The sequence below is a fragment of the Arabidopsis thaliana genome, chromosome 2, assembly GCF_000001735.4.
Source record: "Arabidopsis thaliana chromosome 2, partial sequence".
Classification (NCBI taxonomy): domain Eukaryota; kingdom Viridiplantae; phylum Streptophyta; class Magnoliopsida; order Brassicales; family Brassicaceae; genus Arabidopsis; species Arabidopsis thaliana.
The window spans coordinates 14,858,371-14,872,220 of record NC_003071.7 but is presented as its reverse complement, the minus strand read 5'-3'; the positions used below and the strand labels follow the sequence as shown (position 1 = coordinate 14,872,220).

At 36.9% G+C, this 13,850-nt stretch overlaps 6 protein-coding genes across 7 annotated transcripts; 4 read left to right on the top strand and 2 right to left on the bottom strand.

Annotated features, from left to right (window-relative positions):
• Positions 1-226: 226 nt before the first annotated feature.
• On the bottom strand, positions 227-3,360 carry AT2G35330 (RING/U-box superfamily protein). 2 transcript variants are annotated; one of them, NM_001202754.2, is made up of 3 exons: positions 3,161-3,360; positions 1,342-2,995; positions 227-1,063 (listed from the first exon to the last, which is right to left on the bottom strand). In NM_001202754.2, the coding sequence occupies exons 2-3, from the start codon at positions 2,959-2,961 to the stop codon at positions 548-550; spliced, it is 2,136 nt and encodes a 711-aa protein (NP_001189683.1). In that variant the 5' UTR covers positions 2,962-2,995; positions 3,161-3,360; the 3' UTR covers positions 227-547. The 2 variants fall into 2 exon arrangements, with proteins under 2 accessions (NP_001189683.1, NP_181076.3); NM_129085.5 differs by having other exon boundaries at positions 1,342-3,360.
• On the top strand, positions 3,340-5,389 carry EYA (eyes absent-like protein). Its single transcript, NM_129084.3, has 6 exons — positions 3,340-3,456; positions 3,819-4,064; positions 4,161-4,328; positions 4,408-4,501; positions 4,582-4,752; positions 4,888-5,389. The coding sequence occupies exons 2-6, from the start codon at positions 3,834-3,836 to the stop codon at positions 5,145-5,147; spliced, it is 924 nt and encodes a 307-aa protein (NP_565803.1). The 5' UTR covers positions 3,340-3,456; positions 3,819-3,833; the 3' UTR covers positions 5,148-5,389.
• Positions 5,390-5,484: 95 nt separating this feature from the next.
• AT2G35310 (Transcriptional factor B3 family protein) lies at positions 5,485-7,498 on the bottom strand. The gene is made up of 4 exons (NM_129083.4): positions 7,180-7,498; positions 6,458-6,752; positions 6,133-6,368; positions 5,485-6,053 (listed from the first exon to the last, which is right to left on the bottom strand). The coding sequence occupies exons 1-4, from the start codon at positions 7,276-7,278 to the stop codon at positions 5,817-5,819; spliced, it is 867 nt and encodes a 288-aa protein (NP_181074.2). The 5' UTR covers positions 7,279-7,498; the 3' UTR covers positions 5,485-5,816.
• A 1,310-nt stretch (positions 7,499-8,808) lies between these two features.
• On the top strand, positions 8,809-9,442 carry LEA18 (Late embryogenesis abundant protein, group 1 protein). The gene has a single exon (NM_129082.4). The coding sequence runs from the start codon at positions 8,862-8,864 to the stop codon at positions 9,153-9,155; it is 294 nt and encodes a 97-aa protein (NP_181073.1). The 5' UTR covers positions 8,809-8,861; the 3' UTR covers positions 9,156-9,442.
• Positions 9,443-10,042: 600 nt separating this feature from the next.
• Positions 10,043-11,022, top strand: AT2G35290 (uncharacterized protein). Its single transcript, NM_129081.3, has one exon. It carries the CDS (start codon positions 10,221-10,223, stop codon positions 10,584-10,586), a length of 366 nt encoding a protein of 121 aa, NP_181072.2. The 5' UTR covers positions 10,043-10,220; the 3' UTR covers positions 10,587-11,022.
• Positions 11,023-12,020: 998 nt separating this feature from the next.
• AT2G35280 (F-box family protein) lies at positions 12,021-12,843 on the top strand (the record flags this gene model as incomplete). Its single annotated transcript, NM_179912.2, has 1 exon — positions 12,021-12,843. One exon carries the CDS (start codon positions 12,021-12,023, stop codon positions 12,510-12,512), a length of 492 nt encoding a protein of 163 aa, NP_850243.1. The 3' UTR covers positions 12,513-12,843.
• Between the last annotated feature and the right edge of the window lie 1,007 nt (positions 12,844-13,850).

Sequence of the window (13,850 nt, the reverse complement as noted above, 5' to 3'; positions counted from 1 at the left end):
GGTCTGTAACGGTGTAGACCGGTTTGGTCCGAGGTTGTTGAAATGTCAATAGAGTTCTTTCCAAAAATTTTACTAGACAAAATTAAGTGAAAAGAAAAATTAGCTTTTGTGATAACAAATGAAACTTGTTACAGAAGAACAATGGGCTAATATTAGAAATTGAAGCTTAACTTGTTTTAGCCACAAGTTAGAAGCTAAAAATGAAATTTTTGTGATAGGTTCATGGTAAGAAAAACATATCAAGTGATTCATGTGTATCAGAAATTGTGAGACGACGTTTCAGGGTTGGGTAGAGGTGGTAGAATTTTTATTTACTTACATTGTGAATCCTGGGAAGATCATAAACCAGGCAACATCTTCTTTGAACAACTCAAAACAATGTAAAAGATGCGAATAGTCCAAACCCCCTCAGATTGAAGATAAGAGACAATAGGAAGTAGAGAGACGGAGCCATAAACAAACAAACAAACAAACAAAAAAGTATTACACCTGACAAAAGAAGTTGTGCTGTGATTAATCTTTGGACCCCAGATAATTATCTTTGTTACTAAGAACTCGCTCCAAAGACACGGATTCTCTGCTGAACCGGAGCTCTGCAACAAGGACAGGTCGCTTTGCCACTGCCCATGAAGCTATCGCTGCAGCTCGCACAGACCACTTGGTGAGCACAAGGGAGAAACACAACCGAAACCTCATCTTTCATGCAGATCAGACATTCCCGGTCATAGTTTGCTTCCTTCTCATATGATCCATCAAGCCTATTCAGCTCTTCAAGCAGCTTAGACATTGTTTCTCCCTTCGACTTGTCTGATTTCACCTTTGTGTGAGAGGTGTTATTGGATTGGAGGCTTGAGTCAGTTGAAGAGGCTTTGTTGAGCCGAGACAGCTCTTGTTCCAGTCTTTGGAGATCATCTTTGTGTCTCTGGAAGTCTATTTCGATCTTTAACCGCAGGCTTTCCACCTTTCTCTTGTTGCTAGCCTCAATTGCTTCCTTCGAGCGCTGTTCTTCTTCCACTTGAGCCAAAACTTGCTCCTTAGCTTTCTGCTCCTGCCTCCATTTCGCCTGCAAATACATATTAACAAGATGAAAAGTTGCCTGAAAAAGACAACCTCTCTATGCAAATATGATCCATCTAGCAGCATAGAGAGAAAGACTTGGCCCATGAAAAGTATTTACAGGAATAATAATTCCTTGGAACAGATAATTAGATGCGCTTTCAAAGAGAAGGGTTCATTATCTTATGTTCTAACTAAATGGACTTCCACAGGTTATAGTGTCAAAAATTGTGAAGAACCAGAAAAATCTCGGTGTGTAAACGAAGATAATGCATTACTTGGTACCTCATATTCTTTTTCTTCCTGAGTGATCTGAGCTAAAGCTCTATTGAGTGCCTTAATCTTCTCTTTCTCAGCTGTAATCTCGTCCTGCAACTTCATTTTCTGCTTCTCCCACGCCAGTAGTTTCTTTAAGCATTTTTTCTCTTTCTTCGAGGCCTCCATGCATGCCGTGAGCGATTCTGATGCACTTAATTTGGAAGCTTCCATTTCCGCCCGGATTTCTGCACTTTCGTTCTCAAGTGCCCTTACTACCGCATTTGCCTTGTCAACTTGACCGCTAGCTTTTCTAAGAGCATTTTCCATCTCTGATAATTTTTTCAAGGTTGAGTCCTCACGAGTTTGTTTCCCCTTTTTCACCCGCTGAATTTCCTCTCTCTCACTCCTCAACGATTTAAGCTCGGACAGTTCATCGCTGACCTTTTGGGCAGCTTGCATTGCCTTCTTCTGAGCCCAGTCTTTCCTCTCCTTCAATTGCTTTTTGAGATCCTGAACCTGCTGAAGTAGTCCTATTAAAGCATCATCCTTCAGCTCCTCAGGTGCCGAATCAACATTGTCATCAAGGTTCAGATCCCGGAATTTCTCCAGCACTGAACTGAAACATTCTTCACTTCCGAAGACATGTGGCTGCTCACACTTCTCTGAATGTGTAGCAGCAGCCGTGCAAGACAAGCTAGTACCACTAGTTTCAGACTGCATTTGCACCTGCTTCTTTTGCTCCATACTAGCACGATACCCAGCAGCAAAGGCTGCAACATTCTCTCTCAACAAAGACTTCATCGAAGGTGAGAGATTAAATCTCCTTGGACAATCAATCTCTCTCTGCAACGTTAACTCTTCACTGTGCAAAGAAAACCCATTACCAGAAAACTTGGGTCCTTTCCCATTACCAAAACCCCAACCTCCATGGAATCTACACAATGCCGGAGCAATAGCACCACCAACCCCATTTACAGTACTACTAGCACCACCAACCCCTACATTACTACTATCCCCTTTTCCAGAACTCGGTATATCCATAGTACTCGCCCTCCCAACATGAAGCTCACTCATTAGCAAACACCACATTGCATCACCTTTACTCAAATTAGGTTTAACTTGTTGCAACAAATAAACCATACCCGCAAGTGAATACTCCTCCAACTGTCTCAAATCCGTAAAAACCGTCTCTGATTGATCCTCATTGTTCACATTACTACCTTCACCAGTATTACTCTTAAGATAAGCCAACGAATTATGAAGAATATTAGTCATAACATCCATTCCACCATAACAATACCCATTACTAAGAACAGCTCTCAACGCCACATCCTCATCATAACCAGAACCCACAAGCTTCGAAATCGCTTCATTGTATAAATACTCCAAATGTTTCAACAAAATATCCTCTAATTGCTCCTCCGTACAATAACCCCAACCATTATTATCCTCAAAACTGCCACTAGGGTTTGACTCTGGACACGAATCGAGAAGACCCGGATGATAAACAAGATGCTTAAGACTCGATTCAACAATCGATTTCGATAGAGCCGTCCTGTCGAGCAAACAACACGGATCGAATTCGGGTTTCACGGATCTGGTCTTCCGGTTTGGTCTAACATGCTTCTCCCTCACAGTACAACCCATCAGAGTTAAAGCACGTCTATGTATATATGAGAATCTGAAGGAAAAGAAAAATTCCACAGAGATTGAAAGAGTGAAGATCATTGAATCCCCACAAATGAAACACAAAAACCAAAGCAGGATCAGGAGAAATGGGTTTTAATTGATGGCAAAATGATTAATCAATCTTACAGATTATAGATACGAGTTTAGAAGTACTTACTGATCGGCAGTTGTATTTCTCAGCTGAGAAGAATCAAACTTCGGTAGAGAAGAGAGGAGAAGAGAAGCGAAGGGTCATGCAAGAGAAAAAAAACAAGCTTTCTTCAGTTTCTGGTGGTGTGTGTGACTGTTGAACATAATGGGCCTTTAATTGGGCCGAGAGCTAAATTATACTAAACGACGCCGCGTGGCTCGCTGTTTACTTTCGTCTGTGATCTTTGAAACACACGCATCGTCGTCACTTAGCTCCGGAGCTCTCTATCTTTGGTCATCCTCCTATCGGAATCGGCAGCGCAGGTATTGTTTTTTAGGTTTTGAACTTTGTGTTATCTGTTATCAATCCTCGTTTGATCTGAAAGTTCTCATTTTTGTTAAATTAAATTCACCTAGAATCGTTAATCGTAATTTCGTAGGTTTTGTTTAGTGAAATTAGTCATGGGTTTGCTGAAAAGTTTGCTCTTTTTGGGAGTTTTATCGCTTTTGTTTCCGCCATGAAACTCAATTCAATCCACATGCTCCTGATTGTTTCATCATTGAATTAGTAGCCAATGTAGATGCCGTGAATGAGTTCTCATCGATTCTCAATTTTGTTGCTCCTACTGAATCCTTTTGTCGATTGATGTAAGATGTGATCTCTGGTTTTAACTTGTTATATTCAGGGAAGAGGGCAGATTATGAATAATGATACATCAAAAAAGCTGGGAACTTTGGTTTCTGATGATGGACCAGTGAATGTATATGTATGGGACATGGACGAGACTCTTATCTTACTTAGATCTCTGTTAAATGGAACTTATGCTGAGTCTTTTAATGGCTCCAAAGATGTTAAAAGAGGTGTAGAGATTGGGAGGATGTGGGAGAAACACATACTTAAGATCTGTGACGATTTTTTCTTCTACGAGCAAGTAAGTCTTCTCTTAACGATAAGTTCAGAACGGGAATGATGAGATGCCCTCGTAAACTCTGTCACCTACAAAGCATTAGTCTTGTGTTCTTTGCAGGTTGAGGAATGCAATGAGCCATTTCTTGATTCATTGAGACAGTATGATGATGGAAAGGATCTTTCTCGGTATGAGTTCAAACAAGACGACTTTAGTACTCCTACTGATGACTTGAACAAGAGGAAACTTGCGTACAGGCATCGAGCTGTTGCGGAGAGATACGAAAAGGTACTGATATGTTTTTACATGTTTTTTGTTGCTGATGTTATATGACTCAAGTACAAATGTCATCTCTTTATAATTGCAGGGTTTGTGTCCATTCATTGACAGCGAATCGATGAGTGGGTTGGATGAGTTGTATAATGTGACTGATGAATACACAGACCGGTGGCTTTCTTCGGGTAAATGTCGAATTGTCTGCTTCTTCTGGTTATTTTCTTTATCGCGTCCACTGCTTAGTATGACATTGTATTAATTGCAGCAAGGGCTTTCTTGGAGCAGTGTTCATGTGTGGAAGAGTCTAGTGATGGAACAAGTGCAATCGAACAAAGCTCTCAGGATATACATATTCTAGTGACTTCCGGGGCCCTCATACCGAGCCTCGTGAAATGCCTGCTTTTCCGGCTAGATACATTCCTAAGACATGAAAATGGTAAGCTCGGAGACATCTCCTTCAATGGGATATCTTAGCTTCGGATTCACATAGTTGTTGCTACTCTGCGAGCTCCGTCATGCATTTGCATTTCTATGTTAACTACATCATTTAACTCTTTTTGCCTTTCTTCAGTGTACAGTTCAATAGATGTGGGGAAGCTCCAATGTTTCAAATGGATCAAGGAGCGTTTCAACCACCCAAAATTCAGATTCTGTGCGATCGGGGACGGATGGGAAGAGTGTGCAGCCGCACAAGCCTTGCAATGGCCATTCGTTAAGATCGATTTGCAACCGGATAGCTCCCACAGATTCCCTGGCTTAACACCTAAGACTGTAAGCTACTACTTTGCTGCTGTATATGGGAACTCTGATGCTGATTCCAGCAAAGAGTAACTCTCAAAAAGCTTTTTCTTTGTAAAATATGCAAGTAAACCCAACAAAAGCCATGGCTTTTCATATTCAAACCCAACATTGTTCATAGACTTGAGTTAAGTCAGCATTTGGTATTTATAACTAAGCAGTTCTCTTGGCTCGTTCAAATGTGTAATCATCTCTTTCCTATAACATAACATCAATATCAGACTTTTGATGTTAGGTCTCTGAAAGAGTTAAAATTTCAAATAGTCTTCACTATTAATCCTTATAGTTTGTTGGTTGGTGTCTTTGGCTTTAGAAGAAGAGAGACCAAAAACGGAAATTTGGACCAAGGTAAACTTGTTTGAGACACAAATTTTTCTGAGAAACTTGATTGTTTCGATTGGTTCATGTTTTTCAGGAACTTAATCTATAATACAGATCTGAATCTTTTGATGATGAACAGTTGTAATACATCTGCCTCAGTAGAGAAAGCAAAGTAAAGCCAAACGGAAACAACAAACACACAACATATTAAAATTGGTCCCAATCATATCAAGCTACATAGATCCATCCGATAGACATTCTGAACTTAAAACCGAACTAAGTCATAACATAAAACTAAAACTTAAGACAACACTGATAAACAGTCTTTTACTCAGTAGACACCTTCACATTCATCATCACTATTCACTAGTGAGTCTCCTCTTAGGGTTTTGAGACAAAGAGAATCAGCTCGTGTTGTTTGATGAATGAAAACTTGCAAGTGTCTCCAACTGCTAGAGGATATTCTTGAGCCAAACCTTTCCATCCAGCAGAGAAGCTTGATTTCGTCCCTGACACCACGTAAACCACATTCCATGACTTCTTCATATTTGGGTGATGTATCTTGAAAATCGTTCTCTGCTTCGGCATATGAATACTTTGAACAGATTTCGGGAACCACTGCAATATCAGAATAATGTTTTGATTCACAAAACAAAGCCCATTTAAGTGTTTAGTGTCTTGGTTTGTCTTATCTTACCATGTAGATGAGGTATGATTTTTTGATAAACATGGAGAATTCTGCAACAGAAGATGAAGAGGCACCTGCAGATTCTCTCTGGACACTAAAGACTTTATCGGTCCTCTTGGAATTGTGAGATTCCTCAGCTTTCTTCTTCTCAAAGTTGAGCTTCCTTTTGTAGTTCCCTCCTCCATTAGATTCAGCTGCTATTGTCGTGGCAAGAGAAGGTATTCCTTGTTCTCTTTTAGGTGGCCCTGTTTCAATCATATAAAATTCAAAAGTAAAGAATCAACGTATGTATCTATCAAGTTCACTGCTTCGTAATCAGAATAGCAAATCTTACTAGAAGAAGCCATGAAGGACATGGATTGTGGAGGCTGTAGCATCTCCTTGCCATCTTGCATGAAGATGTTCACTGTAAAACGCATATTCCCTTTGTGAGTGAAGGTAAGAAACTCACTGGCTCCCAAGGCATTGTCACTCACAAACTTCTCCCATCCGGATTTCTCCATGAAATAGAATCTTGGATTTTTGCAGATTTCTACTTCCCAAGAACTTCCCCATCGAGCTTTTATCTTCATCTTACGAGAGAGCTCATTGTTGGAGAAGCTTCTCACAAAGTCGTAAGGAAGTGCTCTCTTTGGTTATATGCAAATAAGAGGAACAGAAAACATAAGAAGAAGAAGAACATACCCAACAGTGAACCTTTTACACATCTCATCAAGTAATTAAGTCACAATGAAACTAGTCCCATTACACACAAATGACAAACACAGCAACAACAGATCTCATCCAAAAACAAACAAAGTTGAAAAATTAAAGCGTAGATGCTCATATTCAGACAGAGAACTGAGACAAGCAACAAAAGCATATTCAAGAAAATTTATTGAAGACCCATATAGACTAGTCACGAAAAATTTCACCTTTGAAAGACAGCTAACAAGATTTAACCTTTAAGACCAAGACACATGGTTACAGGGAACCAAAGTTTCAACATTTCAAAACTAAAACTAACAAGAAATTACATAATTTAAGAACATGAAGAGTTAAAGAACAGATTTTTACCATGTTCTCAGAAGAAATATCAACTCTCTGTAGAACCTTGAAGAAGCTCTCTCTCTTCCGTTCTTCTTTGCACATATCATTGTCACTGTTTCTAGCCATCTTTCTCGCTTTTTCCTTCAACTTCCTAGTATCTCTCCACACACTCTCTACTCTCTCACTCACTCTCGCTGGTTATGAGAGTTTGAGAGATACTGAAATTTCAAAATTTGGGGTTTAATTGCAAAAGAAAGTACTAATTTTTGTTGTTTTGTTTTCCTGATAATATTTACAAAAAAAGATGTGTATTTAAGTGTAGTGTCAGCAAAAGCAGAGAGAGTCGTCTGCTTACATCATCTATTTCACCAAAAAGGTTTAGACCTTCAAATTTGTTTTTCTTGTGTCTGGCTCTTCTCGCTCTGTTTTGATTTTTGTAATTTATATACTTTCTTTTAGATCAAATCTTTTGTCTACTAATATATCCTTCCTATATAAATTTGATGGACACATAATTTTAGTTAGGATCTCTATCAATCCAAAATCACTAGTATAAAGCTGAATCTTATTTTGTTTTTGTTTCCAACGATTCAATCTTTTTTCTATAAAGGTTTAATTAAATCATATGTTTGTATGTATGTACATAAAATTGTGAATTCAAATATGATTAACAAAATGAAATTCGACTTTAATTAACTTAAATACTAATCTATCTTTTTGTTTTTGTTTTCTGTCGAATAAATTATTATCTTTCACACACAATGTTTGAACATAATGTTTCTTTATTATTCGTATCTAATAAATGGTATAAATCGTTTTTCTCGATATTTCTTTATAATCTCATTTTGGAATATTTTATTCGTTCTAAGTTTTATAATTTACATCATATGTAGTAGTGACTGTAGTATCTTGAAATATTTATTTTTTATTTGTAAGTTCACACCAACTTTTTTGAAAGAAAAAAAACCCGTATACACCATTCGCATATGTATAATTCACAACGAGAATTGTAGAATAGCCACACCCAACTAGCTCCATCGATAAAGACGCGACTAATTAAAACATAGCCTCACTCAGAATCGCAGATGCAGAATATAACCCATGCATATAATATACATTTATATTCATAACTCGGCAAGTCATTTGCTTCATTATACTAGCTAATTATTGACACCAACTTAGGCAATCTATGAAACAATCCCTAATTGTAGATTTTTGGGCAATTTAGCGAAGGAGGGTCGAAGGAATCTCTCTCACGTTCCATGCATCTTTTTATGTGACCAGTTGTTTTGGTTAAAAAGTAACGAGTTATGGAACTACGTACACCGCAAATCCAAAAATGTGTTTAGCCAAATAACATCAACATTTTTTTTTCAAACGTATAATATTTCAGCTTTTTTTTTTGTTAAAACAGCTACCTTAAATATTATGTAACACTACCGACAAAAAAAAATATTATGTAATACTTGAGAATCTGACAAGATAAAGAAAGAAAAGATAATGCAAAATCAAGAAACTATTGTCGTGTTCGTGTAGATTTGCTTTTGCATGAGCGCAACCCACGTAGATATTCGTAGCTTGTGACACGTATCTACGTATTACACGTGGTGATAACCCAGTAGTCGTTAAATTAGATCGGAGAGCATATAAACCATTAAGCCAAATAAGTTTATAGTTTGATAAGAAAAGTAAGAAGAAGAAGAAAGAAGATGCAGTCGGCGAAGGAAAAGATCAGTGACATGGCCAGTACGGCCAAGGAGAAACTCAACATCGGTGGCGCAAAGGCACAAGGTCATGCGGAGAAGACGATGGCAAGGACCAAAAAAGAGAAGAAGTTGGCCCAAGAGCGAGAGAAGTCTAAGGAGGCGCAGGCCAAAGCTGACCTCCATCAATCCAAGGCTGAGCATGCTGCGGACGCTCAGGTTCACGGCCACCATCTTCCCGGTCACTCCACCTACCCTACCCGAGCCACCGGAGCTAATTACCCGCCGGGACAGATCTAAAACTAGCTCTATAGCTATATTAAGATTAGCCGCCTTGTTTAACAATATGATATGTACGTTTTTTCTAATATAAGATCAGCAGTCATGAAATTTTCTTGGTTAGTTTCTTTTGATAGTTTATGCATAAACAATAATGTAATCTTGCAGAAATAAACGTACTTAAATAATTAGTCCATGTAAGGTAATGAGGCGAGCGTGATTATGCGAGGGAAAAAATTGGTTGTGATACTAATTGATTCAGACTACAGTACGTCGAATGTCGATATATAATACTAGTTTTAGAAATTAGTGAAAGCGATGGATTAGATATAATCTCCACACAAAAAGTTCAACTAATATTATTTATTAGTCAAATAGAAAATATGAAATACATATTTAAAAGATATCCAAATTTGGTTGCAGTATAGATACAACATATACACCTTAATATTTTAAAGTGATCAAATACATATCTCGCCAATATATAACAGTACTAAAAGAAGAAGAAAAATAACTAGTTAGATAGAATTATAAGTTTTGAATTTTACAATGGTTTTGTCAAATCAGAAAATCAATATTCATAACTCATAAGCCATGCATACTTTATGTTTTAAAAAACCTATTCATAAGGCACAACGAACTTCTATAACGACATCATTTTCGGTAACATACTTTTAGTTAATGCAAAGCTTGCGTAAATGTCTAGGACTAGAAGTTAGTTGGAAAATATCTTTCTCTTCATACAATGGTATATAGCTGGAAAATTTTCATACTAACATACATGTGAAATCGTCCTCTGTCTAAAAACAAGTGGACGGAGAAAGACAGTTTAGCCGGTGGGTCAGCCATCGAACTCTAGACAAGTAACTTCCTATTATAACAACCAACCATAGTTTGCCACGTATTAAATCTTGGCGTGAAAAATCTGTCATCCGTGCATATACACACGGTCTTTACATATAAACCGCGTTTTAATCTGAAACCATGCATTTGTGTTCGTATTCTTTGTTGTTTATAAGCTCTGTGTTTTTATCTTTGGTGAATGATCTCGCTCTTAAGTCTTAACAACTCTGATCCTTCTCTCAAATGGGTTGTCTGATTTCTCCTGTAATGAAACTCCGTCGTCTCTCCTCAGCCGACTCGCGGCGATTTGCATACCGGAATCTCGCCGAGAATATGGAAGATCCAGTCATAAGGGTGGTGGTAGGGAAGGAGAAGAAGGAGTTCATGGTCGAACCGTATGTACTCGAAGAGTACCCGTTCAGAGTCTTGATAGGTTCAGCTAAGGATCGTGCCAAGAACCGGTTAAACCGGACCGGTAGAGTGGTGTGGCTTGATCATGTCGACTCGATCTTATTTGAGCACTTGCTGTGGCTTCTTCGGAACGATGCCTCTACGTTTTCGGATTTGGATGTTCTCGAGATCATTGAATTCTATGCTCAAGATTGTTAGGGAAAGAAATGGATTAACAGTGTGCTTTTACAGTTTTACTTTTCAGTGAAGATATGATCCATTCAAAAAACTGTTTTTACTGCGAGCAATTGTCGGCTAGATTTAATTGGGCTATCACGAAAAGGCGCATTAGTTTTTATCTAAAGTAGTAGATATGCTACATACGTGGGCCTTATGAGCTGGCCCTTTATTGGCTTTTTGAAATTAAATAAGCTACACCAGCAAAAATAGTGTGGTCTCTCTAGAATTCTAAGTTTTGTTTCAACTACTGAAAGAAAAAGAAAGGGTCAAAACTACAATTTTGTTTACTCCTCAAAGTAATGAAGTTTGAACAAACTTAAAACACTTTGGTAACTAGCAGACTGGTAAGTGGTACTGTGGCAAATCTAGCTAATTTAGTTAATAAGATATAGGTAGTATATAACCAATAAGCATTACAATATTTAAGTAAACCAAAAACATTGGCAGTCAAACATTCGGATGTGATAGTTTGTTTAATGTTTTACTAATAATCATTATGTGTATATCAAACTATAATTAGCAAGTAATCTTTTGCACCTTTATGGACTTTATATAAAGAAACTTTGATTAGCTTCTTATAGAACATGATCATGTTCTTAATAATATTAATATTTTTTTGTAGAAGTTAGTTAGATACACAATCCAATGAAGATAGAAGAATGATCCGTGGTACTTGGTCAAAATCATGGTTGTCTCTTCTTTACCCACAGTTATTTTTTTATCAACACTTTTATAGTACTTAGAAAACTTAAATATATTATTGACAAAATCATATATATAATAGCAGAGTTTTCTTTCCTCTAAAAGTGTCCACGTCACTACATCTTTTTAATGTGGAGCCCACATGTTTTTACTCTGCCTTCACATTTTTTTCTATGAGTGAAATAGATTTAGTGATGTTTATGAGGCCACGATTTGGTCAAAAAGCTCATGAGCCAAAGAACCAAATAGACTTAGTGATGTGTATCGGGCCAAGATTTAGTCAAAAAACCTATGAACCGAAAGGACCTAAGAAAACCCAGTTAAAATTGCAAACTCTTGATTTCATTTTCTCCTATTCGATCGACGCAATTCAGAAGACGACGAAAGAGAAAAAGAGTGTTTCAGTCACTGCCCCATGGACCTTTCCGTATTTTTCTTCCTCAGAAGCTCAAACATCAAGTATTTATGCCATTTATCAAGTGACAGTAATTGGTTAAACCTCAAAGAAATTAATAACCACGTTGAGGAGTGGTGAGAAGTGGAAAGATCCAAAAAAATTAAAGCCACAAACACCAATAAATTAAAATCTTAAACGAAATAATTGGTACGTTACGAAGTGGAAAAGATCCACCTCACTAATCTATATAAACAAATGCAAACAAACAAAATTATCACAGATTTGAAACTTACTAATATTTCCAAAAAAAAAAAATGGATCCCAACAAAGTTGAAATTAGTCGTCTTGAGGCACTTCCTCAAGATCTACTCAGAGAAATAGTTGCCAAAATAGGGGTAAAATCCGCTGAAGATTATCACAATTGCATCCTTTCATGCAAAGAACTAGGTGCATCAGCAAACGATGAACGCGTGCTCAAAACCCTTAATCTTGCTCTGTTGGTGAAGAAACCGTTATCATGCCGCAAACACCTTCTTATTATGAAGAAATGTCTTGCCAACAACAACCCGGATGCTCACTACATAAAAGGTATAATATGGTACTTTAACCTTGATCATTGTGACGTTGATCTCCACCATATTGGCATAGCAGCTAACGGAGGCCAGAAAGAAGCAATCTACATGTATGCCATGCTATTATTATGTAGAGGAAGAACTGAAGAGGGAAAAACCTATATGAGCCAACTTGAATGGGCTAAGACACCACCATGGCTGAAACGTGTTGGAAACAAATCAAAACTTCACTAAATGGGATTAGAGTGGCGAGAAAAAGATGCTACATGATATCACTTTGCAACATGAAACCCCCCGACGTGTGCCATCCAAGAGATTTGGACAACACATGTGAGAAATGTTTTTTCTACAAACAAATGTTTAAGTTTATTTTTATGGTATAACTTAAACAAAACATCTAGAGAGTTGGAAACTGTTTTTAAAAAATTCCCTATAATGTTTGAGGCAGTGAACTATCACAAAGACTCAAAACAAAGTTATTACTCTTATTTCTTTTGCTTTAATGTGTGTCTTTCCTTGCTGTTGTAAGGAAATTTATATTTTCAATAAAATCCAATTTTTAATTAATTATCTAAGCATATCGTACTTTCAATGTTAATATTGTTATAATCCAACTCTTTTTAGCTAATTCGCGAAGAGACGTTGAAAAGTGAAATCTTCCCAAAACCAAAGAGTAGTTTCTAAGATTTTAACAGAGACACAAAGAGAAAAAACAAATGGGCGGATTCATATTGGGCCAAAATTAACAATGGCAACAATGTGTAAAATAACTTCGTCGTTAGTCTCTGTTCTTCGCGATCCTATGCAGCAACCGCTTAGTGCGAAAGAGAGAGAGATTTCCATTGTATTTTTAATTTAAAATAAAATATATAAAAACAAGACCAATGTAACAAATAAATTGCTTAGATATATATAACTCTAAAAAATATTCTTACAAGATAGTAAGTTTGGTCTATTGTCCTATAAATTCTATCATATAACTGGTAACAACATGAAAAAAATATGTAAAACTATACATAGATTACAAAAATGTAGAAATCAAAAGATAAGATTAGCAAATAACAAAGATATTCCCCTTTTAATCAAAGATCAGTAAAAAAAAATCGAAGTTATAATTACATATTAACAAAACCAAAAAGAAACCACCCCGCGCAACGCGCGAGTCTCCTCCCTAGTAATAATAATAACAGTATATTATGACTAAACTATGTCACCTTTTACAAAATCAGCCGTTTGTATACATCTCCAATGCTATCTATGTATGGTTTTTGATTACTTATTTTTGTATAACATTTTGGATTGCATTGTCACTGTTATTTACCACAATAGGCAAGTTCATTCATGGTTGAAATTTATAAATCCATTATCAGGTAGTTTTAACTGATGAACCAGTCCTAATATTCTATACTCCAAGCTCTTTTTTCTAGAGGGGCACAATTTCCTCCAACCTATATGCAAATATTATACTACTATGCGACAGAAATAAAGTAATGATTGTTAATCAGTACTAATTGTTTTGTGATGAACATTAATTTCGGCTACTTTACTTTAGATTATTGCGTGTGTGACAGC

What these genes read in the sequence shown, in the direction of transcription:
- AT2G35330 (NM_129085.5), bottom strand. Translation starts at nt 3,042, where the DNA reads ATGATCTTCACTCTTTCAATCTCTGTGGAATTTTTCTTTTCCTTCAGA. An exon ending in AGGAAGAAAAAGAATATGAG is followed by an intron (nt 1,064 to 1,341) that starts GTACCAAGTAAT and finishes ATGTATTTGCAG; the next exon opens with GCGAAATGGAGGCAGGAGCA.
- EYA (NM_129084.3), top strand. Translation starts at nt 3,834, where the DNA reads ATGAATAATGATACATCAAAAAAGCTGGGAACTTTGGTTTCTGATGAT. An exon ending in ATTTTTTCTTCTACGAGCAA is followed by an intron (nt 4,065 to 4,160) that starts GTAAGTCTTCTC and finishes TGTTCTTTGCAG; the next exon opens with GTTGAGGAATGCAATGAGCC. An exon ending in TTGCGGAGAGATACGAAAAG is followed by an intron (nt 4,329 to 4,407) that starts GTACTGATATGT and finishes TTATAATTGCAG; the next exon opens with GGTTTGTGTCCATTCATTGA.
- AT2G35310 (NM_129083.4), bottom strand. Translation starts at nt 7,278, where the DNA reads ATGGCTAGAAACAGTGACAATGATATGTGCAAAGAAGAACGGAAGAGA. An exon ending in ATATTTCTTCTGAGAACATG is followed by an intron (nt 6,753 to 7,179) that starts GTAAAAATCTGT and finishes ATATAACCAAAG; the next exon opens with AGAGCACTTCCTTACGACTT. An exon ending in AATCATACCTCATCTACATG is followed by an intron (nt 6,054 to 6,132) that starts GTAAGATAAGAC and finishes CTGATATTGCAG; the next exon opens with TGGTTCCCGAAATCTGTTCA.
- LEA18 (NM_129082.4), top strand. Translation starts at nt 8,862, where the DNA reads ATGCAGTCGGCGAAGGAAAAGATCAGTGACATGGCCAGTACGGCCAAG.
- AT2G35290 (NM_129081.3), top strand. Translation starts at nt 10,221, where the DNA reads ATGGGTTGTCTGATTTCTCCTGTAATGAAACTCCGTCGTCTCTCCTCA.